Source organism: Lolium perenne, chromosome 7, assembly GCF_019359855.2.
Source record: "Lolium perenne isolate Kyuss_39 chromosome 7, Kyuss_2.0, whole genome shotgun sequence".
NCBI classification, from domain to species: Eukaryota; Viridiplantae; Streptophyta; class Magnoliopsida; order Poales; family Poaceae; genus Lolium; species Lolium perenne.
Window position 1 is genome coordinate 155,465,290 of NC_067250.2, and position 13,923 is coordinate 155,479,212.

General features: G+C 43.7%; 1 protein-coding gene across 2 annotated transcripts; it reads right to left on the bottom strand.

The window, feature by feature from the left end:
• Nucleotides 1-254: 254 nt before the first annotated feature.
• Nucleotides 255-8,782, bottom strand: LOC127300942 (translation initiation factor IF-2, chloroplastic). Of its 2 annotated transcripts, XM_051331139.2 has the most exons (13): nt 8,413-8,778; nt 6,730-8,130; nt 6,624-6,656; nt 6,388-6,501; nt 6,154-6,303; nt 5,980-6,078; nt 5,842-5,904; nt 5,607-5,762; nt 5,388-5,453; nt 1,745-1,981; nt 1,387-1,662; nt 1,004-1,192; nt 255-843 (listed from the first exon to the last, which is right to left on the bottom strand). In XM_051331139.2, the coding sequence occupies exons 2-13, from the start codon at nt 8,074-8,076 to the stop codon at nt 682-684; spliced, it is 2,892 nt and encodes a 963-aa protein (XP_051187099.1). In that variant the 5' UTR covers nt 8,077-8,130; nt 8,413-8,778; the 3' UTR covers nt 255-681. The 2 variants fall into 2 exon arrangements, with proteins under 2 accessions (XP_051187099.1, XP_051187098.1); XM_051331138.2 differs by having other exon boundaries at nt 5,980-6,303; nt 8,413-8,782.
• Nucleotides 8,783-13,923: the final 5,141 nt, after the last annotated feature.

A 13,923-nucleotide genomic window follows, 5' to 3' on the forward strand; every position in this document is an offset into this window, starting at 1 on the left:
GAGCCCCCTCCGGCGGCGGCGATGCGGGGGAGGGAGAGGGAGGGCCTAGGCGTCGCTTGGGTTTCCCCCCGTGCCGCCAGAGGAGTGACGCGGGGGCTGAGTACTATAGTGAAGGCAAATAAAGAATTGATGTCATATCAACCAGGGTCTACTACCACTTAAGGTTGGATGTTGCCGAGAAGTACTTCCACTTTTGAAAGTCTCACAGCAACGCGCGGGCATTGTCCTAGTCAAATTCTGATATTCAAAAAATATATAGAAGACCCAAACTCCTTTACGATTCTCTTTTTCAATTCTTTTGTTGTCACGAAGAGTGTGATGAATGATGATCTAATAACGATGATGCGGCGTCACAGCTGCAGGTTACAGCTTGTGTCAAAAAAAAAACTCAAAAGGTGTTAAACTAGAAACACCACTTATCTACCTGTTAGAGGCAAAACTAACAACAGCTGATCATCTTCCCTATGTACACTAACGTACAGCAGCAGGTGCAGCTTTAGTAGGCGAGACACGATATGATCCAGCACAGGCGGGCACGTCATGCAGCCATCTGCATACGTTTCGTCTTTCAAGTACCTGAATGCCATTCTTCAACAATGCGGCCAAAGCACTCCAGCTTCGTTGAAAATAATAATTCAATGGCTGCCGCAGTTCTTACAGACTCAATCAGCTTTGCAACATCTACACCTGGACGCCTGCACCCTTGAGAGCCGCAGTCACGGTGGCAGAGGCTTCCTCGAGTGTTCTTGCCTTCTTCACAGTGTTGAATGCCTCCACAACGTCACCTTCCTCCCAATCGTCAAAGTCATCTACCCCAACACCACACTCTAGCCCCGCGCCAACCTAGTGAAAAGAAGAAATTTAGTTCATACTGTGAGCACACTAGATTTTGTTTCAGCATCAACACTAAGTGTGTGAAAGGATTAACACTGCTGGAATAGTTAAGCTGGGGGGGGGGGGCTGCAGTGGGAATAGTTGATGGGGCCATGAATATTTTGCATACCTCCTTCACAGTTTCTTTCACCCGTCTCAAGGAATCAAGTGTACCCACATAAACTTCTTTTCCTTTACGAAGAACCCGAACGTTGCAGTCTTCCACAACTTTCCCTGTAGTTACCATGCAACCTGCTGCCTTTCCACTACCACTACTGAAAACAGCTCGAACTTTGGCTGAACCGAGTGGTACCTCCTCCTGACAAGCAAATATATGTATTAGGTTGACCATTAGAACTAGCAGAAACTAGTATTAACTTCAGAGTATATTGCCAAAATACCCAGCTAAGAGTAAATATTCCTTACTGAACAAAATAGAAGAACAGTTCACACATCACAATGTGTAGCTTTCCCCATTGACTGTTTAAAAGTGAAAAAAGACCCGCAGTTTACCTCAGCAAGGTCAAGAAGTCCTTCCATGGCATTCCGCAAATCATCAATCAAATCATAGATCACCTTGTATAATCGGATTTCCACACTTTTCTGTTTAGCATATTTCTTAACTGATCCTGGAGCTTTGACATTGAAACCAAATACAATTCCTTCCGAAGCAACAGCCAGATCAACATCACTAAGACTCACATCTCCTGGAGCTTGAAGTAGGAACCTCAAAGAGACATTTTCTTGAGGCAGCGCTTGAATGGCTTGCCTAATGGCCTCAATGGAACCCTATTGTTATAAAATTACTTAGAAACGAAAGAAAAGACATTAAGAACTATCAAACCACATAATTTGCGACCAATGTGGATACCTGAAAATCAACTTTAAGTATGACATTTAACCCATGCGTATCAATCCCTGTTTGGTTTCCAGATGAAACAGACGCTGCAATGGATGAGAGAGTGACTTTTCCTTGCCCAGCTTTCGCAGATATCCTTTCAATTCTCATTGCATCAGCACGAGCATTTGCCCTTTCACGTGCAACATCAAGGTCATCAACAGACTCAAACTCGTCACCAGCAAGGGGTACATTGTTCAGGCCAATAATCTGTTCAAAACAAAAATAAATCAAGATGCTTTTAAGACTGCAAATATTTCAAGACTATTTGAGGGTCGAGACGGCAACAAGCTACAAAAGAATTTTTCCATTCTGAAACACCCTCCGATAATAGAGGCGTGCACTGAGCCGGAGGTAATATAATTATATAATCATCAGCAGGTTCAGGAAATCAATTCATGGAGGAAAAAGATCATTACAAGGGTAGTTCATGAAAACCAGCTGCTTTAATTTTTGTAATGAAAAGATAAATTATAGAATTTCAAGATTTGATTTCAGGATTATGTCAAAGAAAAATTCTATCTTCTATACACCCATTCCACCAATATGGATATCGAAGGGTGACATTGCAAACCCTGAAACCCACAGTCCCATCATAAGTACACAACACGATAAGCAGTTTTGGGTACGGAAAAAAATTGTAATTACAGGTGTTCTCTTTAAAAGTCATGATTTGATAAGTGAGAAACCATTTTTTGAATAAATACGACTAATTCTTCTATGCTGTCCAATTGTTACCGCGAAAATCCTAAAGCAATATAGCCTCCATTTCAAAATATAATGCCTACAGTTTTGCAAACCTTGTTTCAGAATCTATAATAACTAAATAGGAGCAACCCACTAAGATTATTTCTCTTAACATGCAAGCTATCCACCTCAGCATAGTGCCACGTCATCTGGTCTACATTAGCCATGCAATTATTATTACTATTCGATTTGGTGTTTTGGTCATCACCAAAGTGAACTTTTGTATAGCAAAGCTACACTAACGGTACAACACATATTTATGTTGCTGCTCCGGTGGTAAATGGTTTTCTTCTCGACCGATGTCTCTTCATTTCTTCAGAAACCAAATCAGTTAATGTATCACACCCAAAAAATGGTCTGTTCAGTTCGGGGCGTTTTGGTTGCCGAGCGCCGCTGTCCCCAACGCTTCTACTGATTGAGGACTGTCCGTATTCTCTGCTATATATTCATCCGTCGCCACATCTTGGTTCTTCCTCCTCCTTTCTCTAGATACCTCCCACTTAATCTCGCCACAGCAGCACGCGCCACCTCCCCGCGACCGGCTCTTTCTCGCATGTCCTTCTCAATCAGCTACCGTGCTTCTCCTTAATGCGAACCCTGTTAGCAGAGACGAGATGCAGATTCCCCTACTCCGTATTTGATACATCTGATATAAGCCGGTTAATGGTGTGAAATTCAGACTACTACCAAACCAGTCCACGGCTTCACCCCCCCCCCCCCCCCCCCTCTCTCTCACTCTCTCTCTCTCTCTCTCTCTCTCCCTTTCTGTGCAAAACTGTTTTATTTGGTGTCCATATTTTGTTTTGCAGGTTTTAACGGCGTAGCATAGCCGATGGGCCGTCGTATCTATATTTCTGAATTACAGTATTTTGTTTTTTATTCAAATTTATCTAGATCGACAACTCTGTCTGTTTGGAGCTTCGCTGTCAAGCCTTCTCGGCCCAGGTTTTATGCGCTGCCCCATCTGTATTGTCACCACCATCTGTATTGTCACCACGATTTATGGGTTGACCTGTAGAACTCTTCTTGATTTGGTGTGCTGTTCGGCTCTCTGCCTGCATGTAGTGGTCATCCAATTCACTGCGCACAGGTGAGCCCCCTCTCGCCGGTATTTCCTTCTTTTCACTTCTAGGTAAGTTTTAAGGATTGGTCTGCCAGATATTTTATTTTGCCTTCAGTCTGAATTTCAGGAGAAAGATGGAAACACAATTTCAGTGGCCTTCATGCAGGTCTACTTTGCTATTGACAGTATATATGCCGAGCTGAGGACACGTCTGCAGAGTTCATCTGGCTTAGAAACTTCTGCATGCATTGTACGTTGGTATATAAGAGTCCGGTAATTTGTGTTAGGCTCAATTTGTAACTACCATTACAAACCAAAAAAAACTCCGCATGGTGCTAGGCTGCTAGAAATGGAACCAAATAACTAACTTGGTCCTTATCATTGGAAATGGTAGCATGCAAATTTTGCTGTACCATCAATATAGTTGTAACCGTCAAATGAGTTTCGAAGAATTATTTGAGCTCTAAAAATATATTTGTTTAACTTCTTGATGTGCTCCAGCATTTCTCCACACAAGAATAGTATTACCTATCGTGTAAACTTTTGTCAATACTTGATGAAAAATAAGGTCCTTACTTTACTCAACATAATATCATACCCTTTTGCCCAGACTTGGGAATCATTGGCTATGAATAAAACTGGATCCCATTTTTGTTTATTTTAACTCTTTTTGTGAGTAAAGTGTTTGTTATCAATTCCGCTGCAACGCGCGGGGTGTCATCTAGTATACATAGTGCATGTTGGATAAACAATGTAATCTCTCTCTCTCTTTATCTCTTATCTCTCTCTCTTTATCTCTTATCTCTATTACCATTTGTGGTTAGACATACTCATTCCATTTCAAAATATAGGGTGTTTTTGATTATCCAAATTTGAAATTTGACTACAAACTTCTCATACAAGATGTTATTAATAGTTACCGTGGTTTTAAAGGCGTCGCCTAAGCGTCCAATCGCTCCCCCTCCGCCTTAGAAAAACGCCCACCTTAGGCGCGTAGGCGTCCAAAGCGTCCGCGTAGGCGTCGCCTAAGCGTCGAAGCCCCCCCCCCCCCCCCCCTCGCCTTAGGACGCCTTGGCGCCTTTAAAACCATGATAGTTACAAAGTCATTAAGAGAGTGCTTTTGAATAAAAATCCAGTGCTGCCACTTTTGTGTAACATAGCCCACAATAGATGAAGTATTGGTCAAAGCGTGGAATTGTATAGTCAAATATGCCCTACATTTTAAAACGGAGTGGTACATACTGACTAATCTCTCGCCTACTCAAGACAATAACACCATGGCTATGGTGGTCACTTCCTTTTATTATTAATGGCTTCATTAATTTCTGCACAAAAGCAAAATACACCTTATAGAATGAATGGGGGGACTACTGTTAGCTAACCACATATTTCCTTCAGAAACCCAATCTGTGCAACAAACTGTAGAGCAAGATGAGAGCACTAACGTTAGACTGCACTGGTTTACATCACCAACTTTCAAGTTCCTTTTTGTGTCCAACAGTTTAAATTCTTCCTTAGACAAGGGATCTGAATCCATTTAAAATGTTGTTAACTTCGCTCATATACAAAAACCATGTTTGAGGTGCACCTGAATACTGGAAATCTGTCTCATGCTTTTATGTGTATATACATTTTAATTTAATGAGAAATTAACTCTCCATGAATAATACTGATTTTCAGAAAATATTAATAGATCTGCAGCAAAGAAAACTGAATGCAATATAATAGTTTGTCACAAATATGGTAGAACTAGGGAATTATGAAGGAATCACGAGAAAGAAAATGGAGAAAAAGAAGGAAAAAAACCTGCACGGCATTAGATGGCCCTACTTGGTCTACAAGACTTCCACGATCATCATACATTGCGCGGATCTGTGTAATACCCATACATGTTATACATCAATTGGCCCAAGATTATATGTTAGCTTCTGTCAATTATATGAGCTAGCTTCTTTTTTCTAATGTAAGTGCTAGCCATGCTCTAAATGAAATCATGTAGAGCAAGTAGAAAAGGAAGAAACAAACCTTTCCAAAAGCCTCACCACAAACAAGAATATCACCCTTATTCAGGGTTCCATTCTGTACAACTAGGGTGGCAAGAGGTCCTTTAGCCTTGTCAAGACATGCTTCTATAACTGTGCCCTTTGCATTTCTATGAGGGTTGGCTTTTAATTCTTGCAACTATGAATTCGAAGCAAAAAAAAAAAGTCAAAGGGAAACTCAACAAGAAGCAAAACATACAGTATAAACAAAGAAATACCTCGGCAACAAGCATGACAGTCTCTAATAGCTCGTCAACATTCTCTCCTTTGAGAGCACTTATCTAAAAGATATCACAACTAAATCAGCACAAAAAGGTAATAAGGAACTTCCTTTTTCCAGAGTGACAATAAGCAACCTGAATCATCGGGGTATCACCACCCCACATCTCTGGCATAAGTCCAATTTGGGAAAGCTCTTGCATCACTCGTTCTTGATTAGCTCCCTCCTTGTCCACCTGCTTGCATAGGAGGTGACTGAAATATGAGAAAGGGGGATGGCAACTATGAAAGAAAGTGGCTACAACATATACCTTATTTATAGCTATTATAATAGGCACACCAGCTGCTTTTGCATGCGCAATCGCCTCGTTTGTTTGTGGCCGAACGCCATCATCCGCAGCTACGACAATGATACATATATCAGTTACCTTCGCTCCTCGAGCTCTCATGGCACCAAACGCCTGTTATGTGAAAGAATCAGGAATGTTGATATGACATGCAGAAGTGAGAAACATATAATAACTAAATAATATCTACTGCTATACCTCATGTCCTGGAGTGTCAAGAAAAACACAAGCCTGAGGGTTTCCATCAACTGGCACAAGAACCTGATATGCTCCAATTCCTTGTGTTATTCCACCAGCTTCAGATGCCACCACCTGAATGTAGCTTTGGTTTAGACATACAGTTCCTAGTATATAGTTGTTACTGTGTATCAATGCCAATAATCCTCATGTCACTGACAAAAGGACATATCAATGTTCAGCTATTACTAATTTACCTTGCTATTGCGTATATAATCCAACAGAGTAGTCTGCGACAAAAGAAGCAATGTCAAACAGTGGTTAGGAATAGTGGAGTCTTAAAATTTATATCACACTTGATACCTTCCCATGATCGACATGACCCATTATAGTTACAATGGGAGGCCGTACTTCCAGTTTATCCAAATCTTCCTCATCAAGGAACTCATTCTTCTTTGCCATCTCTTCCACTCTCATTGGACCACTTTCCAATACCTCAACTTCATATTCCATGCAAACCATCTTAACCAAATCTTTATCAAGAGTCTGAACATTGTCAACCATTGCTCCTCTGACAGATAAAAATCGCAGGATTTCTGATTCGCCAACTGCCAATTGATATGCTAATTCGTCAATATCCATACCTTCTTCACCAACTTCAAGGATTTCAACCCTAACTGGTTCTTCAGCTTCTAAAGCCTCAAGCCTGGCAGCCCTACGTTTTGCCTTGCTCCATCTCCTTCCCTTGCGAATTGGAGCATCGTCATCAACTATTCGATCATTGTTTGGCACACGCCGGCGGGAACCAGCTGGTGTGAGGACTTTTTTACGACGATTATCCTTCAATTTCACTGGTGGGCCTCGTATGGGCTTTACAGGGTCTACCAGTGATTCAGCTACAGCTGGGTCAACTACTGGTCTCTTGGAAGCAAATTTGTCGATCAGTATGGGTCCTTTTTTCTCCTTCGGTGTATCAGCCTTTATGGGCCGACGAGGTGGTGATGCTACAGAAGGTCTTGTTAGTAGCTGAGGTGCTGAATTTGATGGAGAAGAGACTGCTGGTTTAGCTGGAGATATCGACTGGTACCTACTATCAGTGCGTGGCTGATCTTTAATCACCTTATGTACAGTTGGCACAGGGTTCCCCTTTCTCCATACGCTCTTTAGTGTTTTTGTTCTTTTTGAATTGGGGCCCTCCTCCACCACTGTTGCCGTTGGACTATCAGGCTTTGCAACATCATTCTGTCTCAATTTACTGTTCTCCCTGTCTGAATTTCTAGAGTTTGAGGCCTCAAGTTTTTCTGCCTTTTCCAACACCTCATCCAATGACTCTCGAACCTTCTCTCTGTCTCGCAATATTGCGCCACCTGGCTTCCTGGCAGGTGCTGATGCGGTTGCTGTATTCGTGCTTTCTGGAGGCCCAGTCGGCCGGATTGGCCTCTGCAGGGGCTTCGAAAGAAGATCATTGTCATCATCAGCTTTAACACTCACACTTGCTCTTGATGAGAATTGAGCTCCCTTCTCGTCGATCAAGTTAGTTATGACCATACATCTACACAGTCTCCCTGGCACACACGGCCACCTCCGGACACCGTCAAACCCTGTAAAACTGATCCTAGAAACCAAGTGTCCTTTCCTCACTGCCGCTGTTAGCAGTGGGCTGGGCCTTCCCTTACTCCCCAGGTTGGTAACAGAAGCAGGAGATGCCATGGCAATGTTGCTATATACACTCTTTTGCACTCATAAAGTTGAACACCCGGAACCCTTTGGAAACAATAATCGGAATCAGCAAAATAAATAACAGAACCAGAAAGTTTGTATCAAAAAGTATCTACGTATTCATGTGGTGGCTAAATAATTATATCTAAAATTCTAGTGTAATTTTATCAATTTATTTTTTAGAAGAATGGAAACACGTAATAAAAAAGATGAAATCTATCAATGGTCATACTTATACGGACTGGACGGACTGGTTGGAGTACTTATTTCTCTCGGGATACATAAGACAGCACATAAGAATTAGTAAGAAAGTGCAATCGAACTTACGAATAAACGAGTACAACGTAGTTCCAGACGGGTCTCCACAACAATCCAGCTAGCGGGCGACCGGCGGCCACAACGGCGCGGAGGCGGAATGGCCGGCCAGCAGTAACGGGTCAGGCACGGACAGGGGCCTCGCGTCAGTGGGCGGGGGAGCGAGGCGAACAGGCGGCGAAGGAGGGAGCCGCGAGCAAGGGGGCCGACGCGGCGCGGAACGGGCGCGAGTGAGGAAGGACGGCGGCGGTGCGAGTAGGAAGGAGCGGAGAGCGCGCCTGCGGGAGTGATAAGGATCGGACGGTTGCAGTTAAGCACTGAAGTGTGAAGTCCAATATTCCGAAAAATGAGAAAAGATTCAAGAGTGAGTGGTGATAAGGTGGCACTTGCGAGAGCCACTCAAAGAGATCCCTGCCATTGACATGGGGTGTTCCGCGTTTCTGGCCGAGGCCGGGAATAAGTGGCCATTTATGATTCACAAATCTCTACTATATTAAACTAGTGAACCCGTGCTTCTGCGTAAGCTAGCTATTTTTTTAAACATGCTGATTAATAAATACATATTTGTACTTCATACTTGATATGGATTTTTTTCTCCTCAAGACATATACACTTCTTTCAAAAAAATTAAACACAGTAGAAACATAGACGCTCACATACACACGCATACACTGAACGCACACACGCACACTCTACTCCTATGAGCATCTTCGAAAGACTGAGCCGGCGGATTGGATCTTGAAATTGACGAAATCACCACAGGCACCTCGTTGTCGACGGGAACGTCGTCTCCCACTGATAAGGGGTTGCCCGATCTTGTCAGTACGCGACGGGTGGTGATGAACACGCGATGGTAGCAGCGGATGAAATCGATGATATGAGGAGGATAACTTGTATGACGCCGACGAAGTCTCTCGATTGATTCATGATGCCAATGCAACAGCTCTCAGCCCTGCAAGATATTCGCAACTCCACGCACTTGCTCACGTAGCCGCCGACCACGAAGCGGTAGATTGCAATCTTCTAATTCCCAATAGAACAGCATATCACATAAACTTTCAGTAGCATAAAACTTCAGATCGCAACGAATTGGAGAGTTGGGATTCAATAGTTTTCCATAGCAAACAACTAAGAACTAGGGTTTATCTTAAACGTGGTCTAAAGCAACTTTGGGGGCGTCCTAGGCACTTATATAGGCGTCCGGGATGACCTCAGGTCGAAAAAGTACGAAAATAACCGACCCAGAATAGATCTGGTCGACACAGACTCGGACTCGGCCGGTCTGGGGGCCGGTCGACCGGGCCTGGGACCGGGCTGGCCGGTTCAAACCGGGCCAGGGACCGGGTGCTGACCGGGCGGGGGAAGTGTCGCGCAGTAACCCTCCCGGTTGGCATCAGTTTATCGTCCGGTTGGCACCGGGTCGGATCCGGCGTGCCACCCGGTCGGACCGGGCCAGGGACCGGGCGCGCCAGCGTGGCGGTCGGTCTGATCGGATGCTGGGCCAGCCTGGACTTCGTCTTCCCCTCTCGCGCATGCCTCCCGCTCCTCCCTCGCGCGTCCATGGGATATCTTCATATCGAGCTCCATGTCCAGCTTCACGTCCATCTTCACGTCCAGCTGATCCTCTCCTCCTCGTGCGATGCTTGTCTCCTCTTCATACCTGATTATACATAAGTAACATGACTTATGAAGTATAAAGTTCTCATCAATCAAAGTATCATTTAGGAACAAGTTCACCTGTTGTTTAAGTAGCTTCGCACGAGCCCTTGTAATAGGTCCAATCCGAACTTCATTGGACTTGAGCTTCACAGCAGCTTCATCTTCATCTTGCAATGACGGAGGTAGTAGTGAGATAGGGATGTCCTCATCATCTCCCCCCCCCCTTCAAAAGGCATCGACCTCGACGCTCCAAGGGCTTCTCCGTCATATGGTGTCAAATCAGCAACATTGAAAGAATTACTGACACCAAACTCATCAAGTGGAAGATCTATCGAGTATGCATTATCATTGATCTTGGCAAGCACTTTGTAAGGACTAGCACCACGAGGAAGCAACTTGGACTTCCGCAGCTTCGGGAACCTATCCTTGCGAAAATGTACCCAGACCATATCACCAGGCTTGAACAACATCTCTTTGCGCTTCTTGTTCATCCTTGCAGCATTGCTCTTGCCTTTCTTTTCTATCAACTATTTAGTCTTCACATGTATCTTTCGCACAAAATCTGCCCTCTTGGATGCCTCCATATTAACTCTCTCATGTATTGTTCAACATCAGTACCTCCTTCAAATCGCGGAATTGAGAACTTGGGCTTACCCAAACCATCTTCTTGTTGTTGTGGAAGAATACGTTGGGCTCCGACGGGGACAAAACCACGACCACGGAAATTATCACCAACACCACGGCCAATACCACGACTCATACCACGTCCTTGAGCATTAGCAGCGTCCGCACTGTCACCTTGCACACTGCCATCGTCATCAAGTGGTGGTTGTTGTGGTTGTACCATAGTACGTATCTCACCAACGACGTTAGTTAAAGTTTGTATAGATGCTTGAAGAGTCATCATCGATGTTTGAACGGTGTTAACCGATGTAGTAGCTTCATCGATCTTCAAGTGGACACTCTGAATATCCTTGTCCAATGCTTCATTAGCAACACGGATTTCACGTTGTAGATGATCTAGAAGTGCCTCATATTCCAGCGAAGTAACTGGTGCAGCTGGATCCTTCTTCTGCATCACATCAACATCCTCAGAAGACATGATTAGTAGGTTAGTGCACTAAACAAAAATCTTTGGTGGTACTCTCACCAATGTTAAGGAAATCGGTAATCGTTAACTGCTCGGTCGGCTTGGGAGTAGCGATTAATCGGAATTCGGACGATTAACTGATTTAATCGGTCGGCTATTAATCGGTGCAATCTACACAAATTAACACTTAAAATAGTTTATGTAAGAAAAATAATAGTATATGAGCCTCTATATGTCTGGCCCTACTTCTTTAGAGTCTAAAATCCCCGAAAAACATGTACGCTTCTCCTCCGTGACCTAATCTTTCAAGGTCACGAGGGAATCAGAATCCACTAGCCGAAATTGTGTTCCTTCCTTCCACTTCTCCTTTCACCTTTGAAGTTAATCTTCTCCCACCACCTACCTAGGGTACAACCCCTCTTACACCTCAACCACCTAACCTATTCAAGCCGTCCTCGAGCTCATGTATCCGAGGTCTGGGCAACTGAGATGAACTGGTTAGGCAGGGCAAGGAACTAGCTGGTGATAGTGAGAATCGAGCTGTTGGAGGCCGCAATCAAGCGGGAGCTTCGCAAAACATACCTTATTGGGGCGGGGTAGCGCCTGTACTGGCGACATGCATTGAAAATATTGCAACTTTTTGGACCAAGTGTAGTAGTTAATCGGAAACGTACCTATTAATCGGACTTTCGAACTGATTAATCGGGCTAAAGGATTAATACAAGCGATTAATGATAATCGACACGGTCAGGCCCCTTGTAGCGATTAATCGGCCTATTAATCGCTGAATCGGCCTAGTTTTTGAACAGTGACTCTCACAACTCACTCAAAACTGATAAGAAAGGTAAATCTTACCGCTCCAAAGTGAATTAGTATTGCTTACCAACTTGGATTGACGGACTAGTGCACGAATGTAGCGAAGCGAATATCAAGGGTATAAGAACAATCACACGACAAAGCAGGATATATGTGGGGCTGTAGGTAGGCTACCTTTTGCACCAATAACAAGCTCTAGCGCTGACCGTAGACAACCAAAGATACTCACACAAGGCGATAAATGTGGTAATGCAACTATATGTAGGAAAGGTTGCAATGCACTAGAGAGATGCTAGCAAAGCTCAACGAGATAGGCACAAGATTGCTCAACTATAGGTGCAGTAAAGTAAACTTAGGCCTTCACTTGATTCTACTAACACTTCACTTTTCTTTTTGAATTTTCTTTTTGTATAACACGCAACTATGTAGCTCTTTTTGCTTCTTTTCTATTTTCTTTTTGTGTAACATTGCAGATTTGAAGTCATACTTTGGTGAGGAAGATGAGCTTTCGTCGAGGACGACTTCAATTCAAGAAGGGGGGCATGATGAGGACATCCCATCTATTGATACAACCGCTGTACCTACAGCCACACAAATACAAGGACCAATCACTCGAGCTCGTGCCAAGCAACTTAACTATCAGGTACTTTCGTTTCTTGGAACTATTCCTCATATATATGAGAATATGATGCTGCCTAAATCAGATGTATTTGTTACTCTTAGAAATGATGGTCCTAGCATGGATGAGGAGGACAAGCATTGGAGCATGATCACACATGGGGGAGATGGCAGCAAACATGTGAGGATTCAAGAGGACGCCCCAAGTGGAGATTTCAGAACATTGAAGCCACCATAATGGAGCAACGATGCTTGGACGAATTCTACAAGTTTCCCCATCATAAAATTCGTCCAAGGGTTATTATTGGTGCCGTGTAACCTTATTTAATGGGCCAGGCCCATGTATTTTCGGATTAGGTATTTTAGGGGATTTTAAGAGGCCATATAAGTGGAGGAAGGCCCATTTAGGGGTGTTTTTGGCCAACCCTAGCTGGTTGGACGAAAATCCCTTCACTTCCCCCATATATATCTCTCTGTAGCCATCATTAGAACTTGGATTTTGATTAGATTAAAAGTTAGCCAATTGTTGTAACTTCGTGTACTTCTTTTGAGGCCAACGCCCAGAACAAGACCGACTATTCAGAATCCCACCATTATCAATCAAGCTTTCATCTATATTCGCAATATTCTGATTGCATCTTTAGTTCTTACTTGTTCTCGATTTCAGGTAGGAATTAAGACCCTTGCTGGTCAGGCTGATCATGGCCCCGCAAGATCAGTAACTCCCGGAGATTGTCCTAGCGATTGCATTGGCGCACGAGCTTTGCACGTGTAGTCGGATCGTCAAGCACGAACTCCACCAATAAATCGATTTATCCACGTCTCATCGAAAGATCGGCCACCTTGGCCCTATCAATTCCTAAGAGTAACAAACATATCTGATTTAGCAGCATCATATTCTCACATATAAGAGGAATAGTTCCAAGAAACGAAAGTACCTGATAGTTAAATTGTTTGGCACGAGCTCGAGTGATTGGTCCTTGTATTTGTGTGGCTGTAGGTGCAGCGGTTGTATCAATAGATGGGATGTCCTCATCATAGGTCCAATCCGAACTTCATTGGACTTGAGCTTCACAGTAGCTTCATCTTCATCTTGGAATGACAGAGGTAGTAGTGAGGTAGGGATGTCCTCATCACCCACTGAATGAATATTCCGCCTTTATGAGACACCTGAGGTTTAAACTCTGGTGGGCTGGGGGTACAACCACCCTCCTAACCACCAAATCTCAGGTTGGTTCTCTCTTTCAATAATTTTCTTGTGACACACACACAAATGTGCGATTTCTTTCTATTGTGTTACCGCGGAGCAACTTCACGGGCATAGTTTTAATCTTAATTTT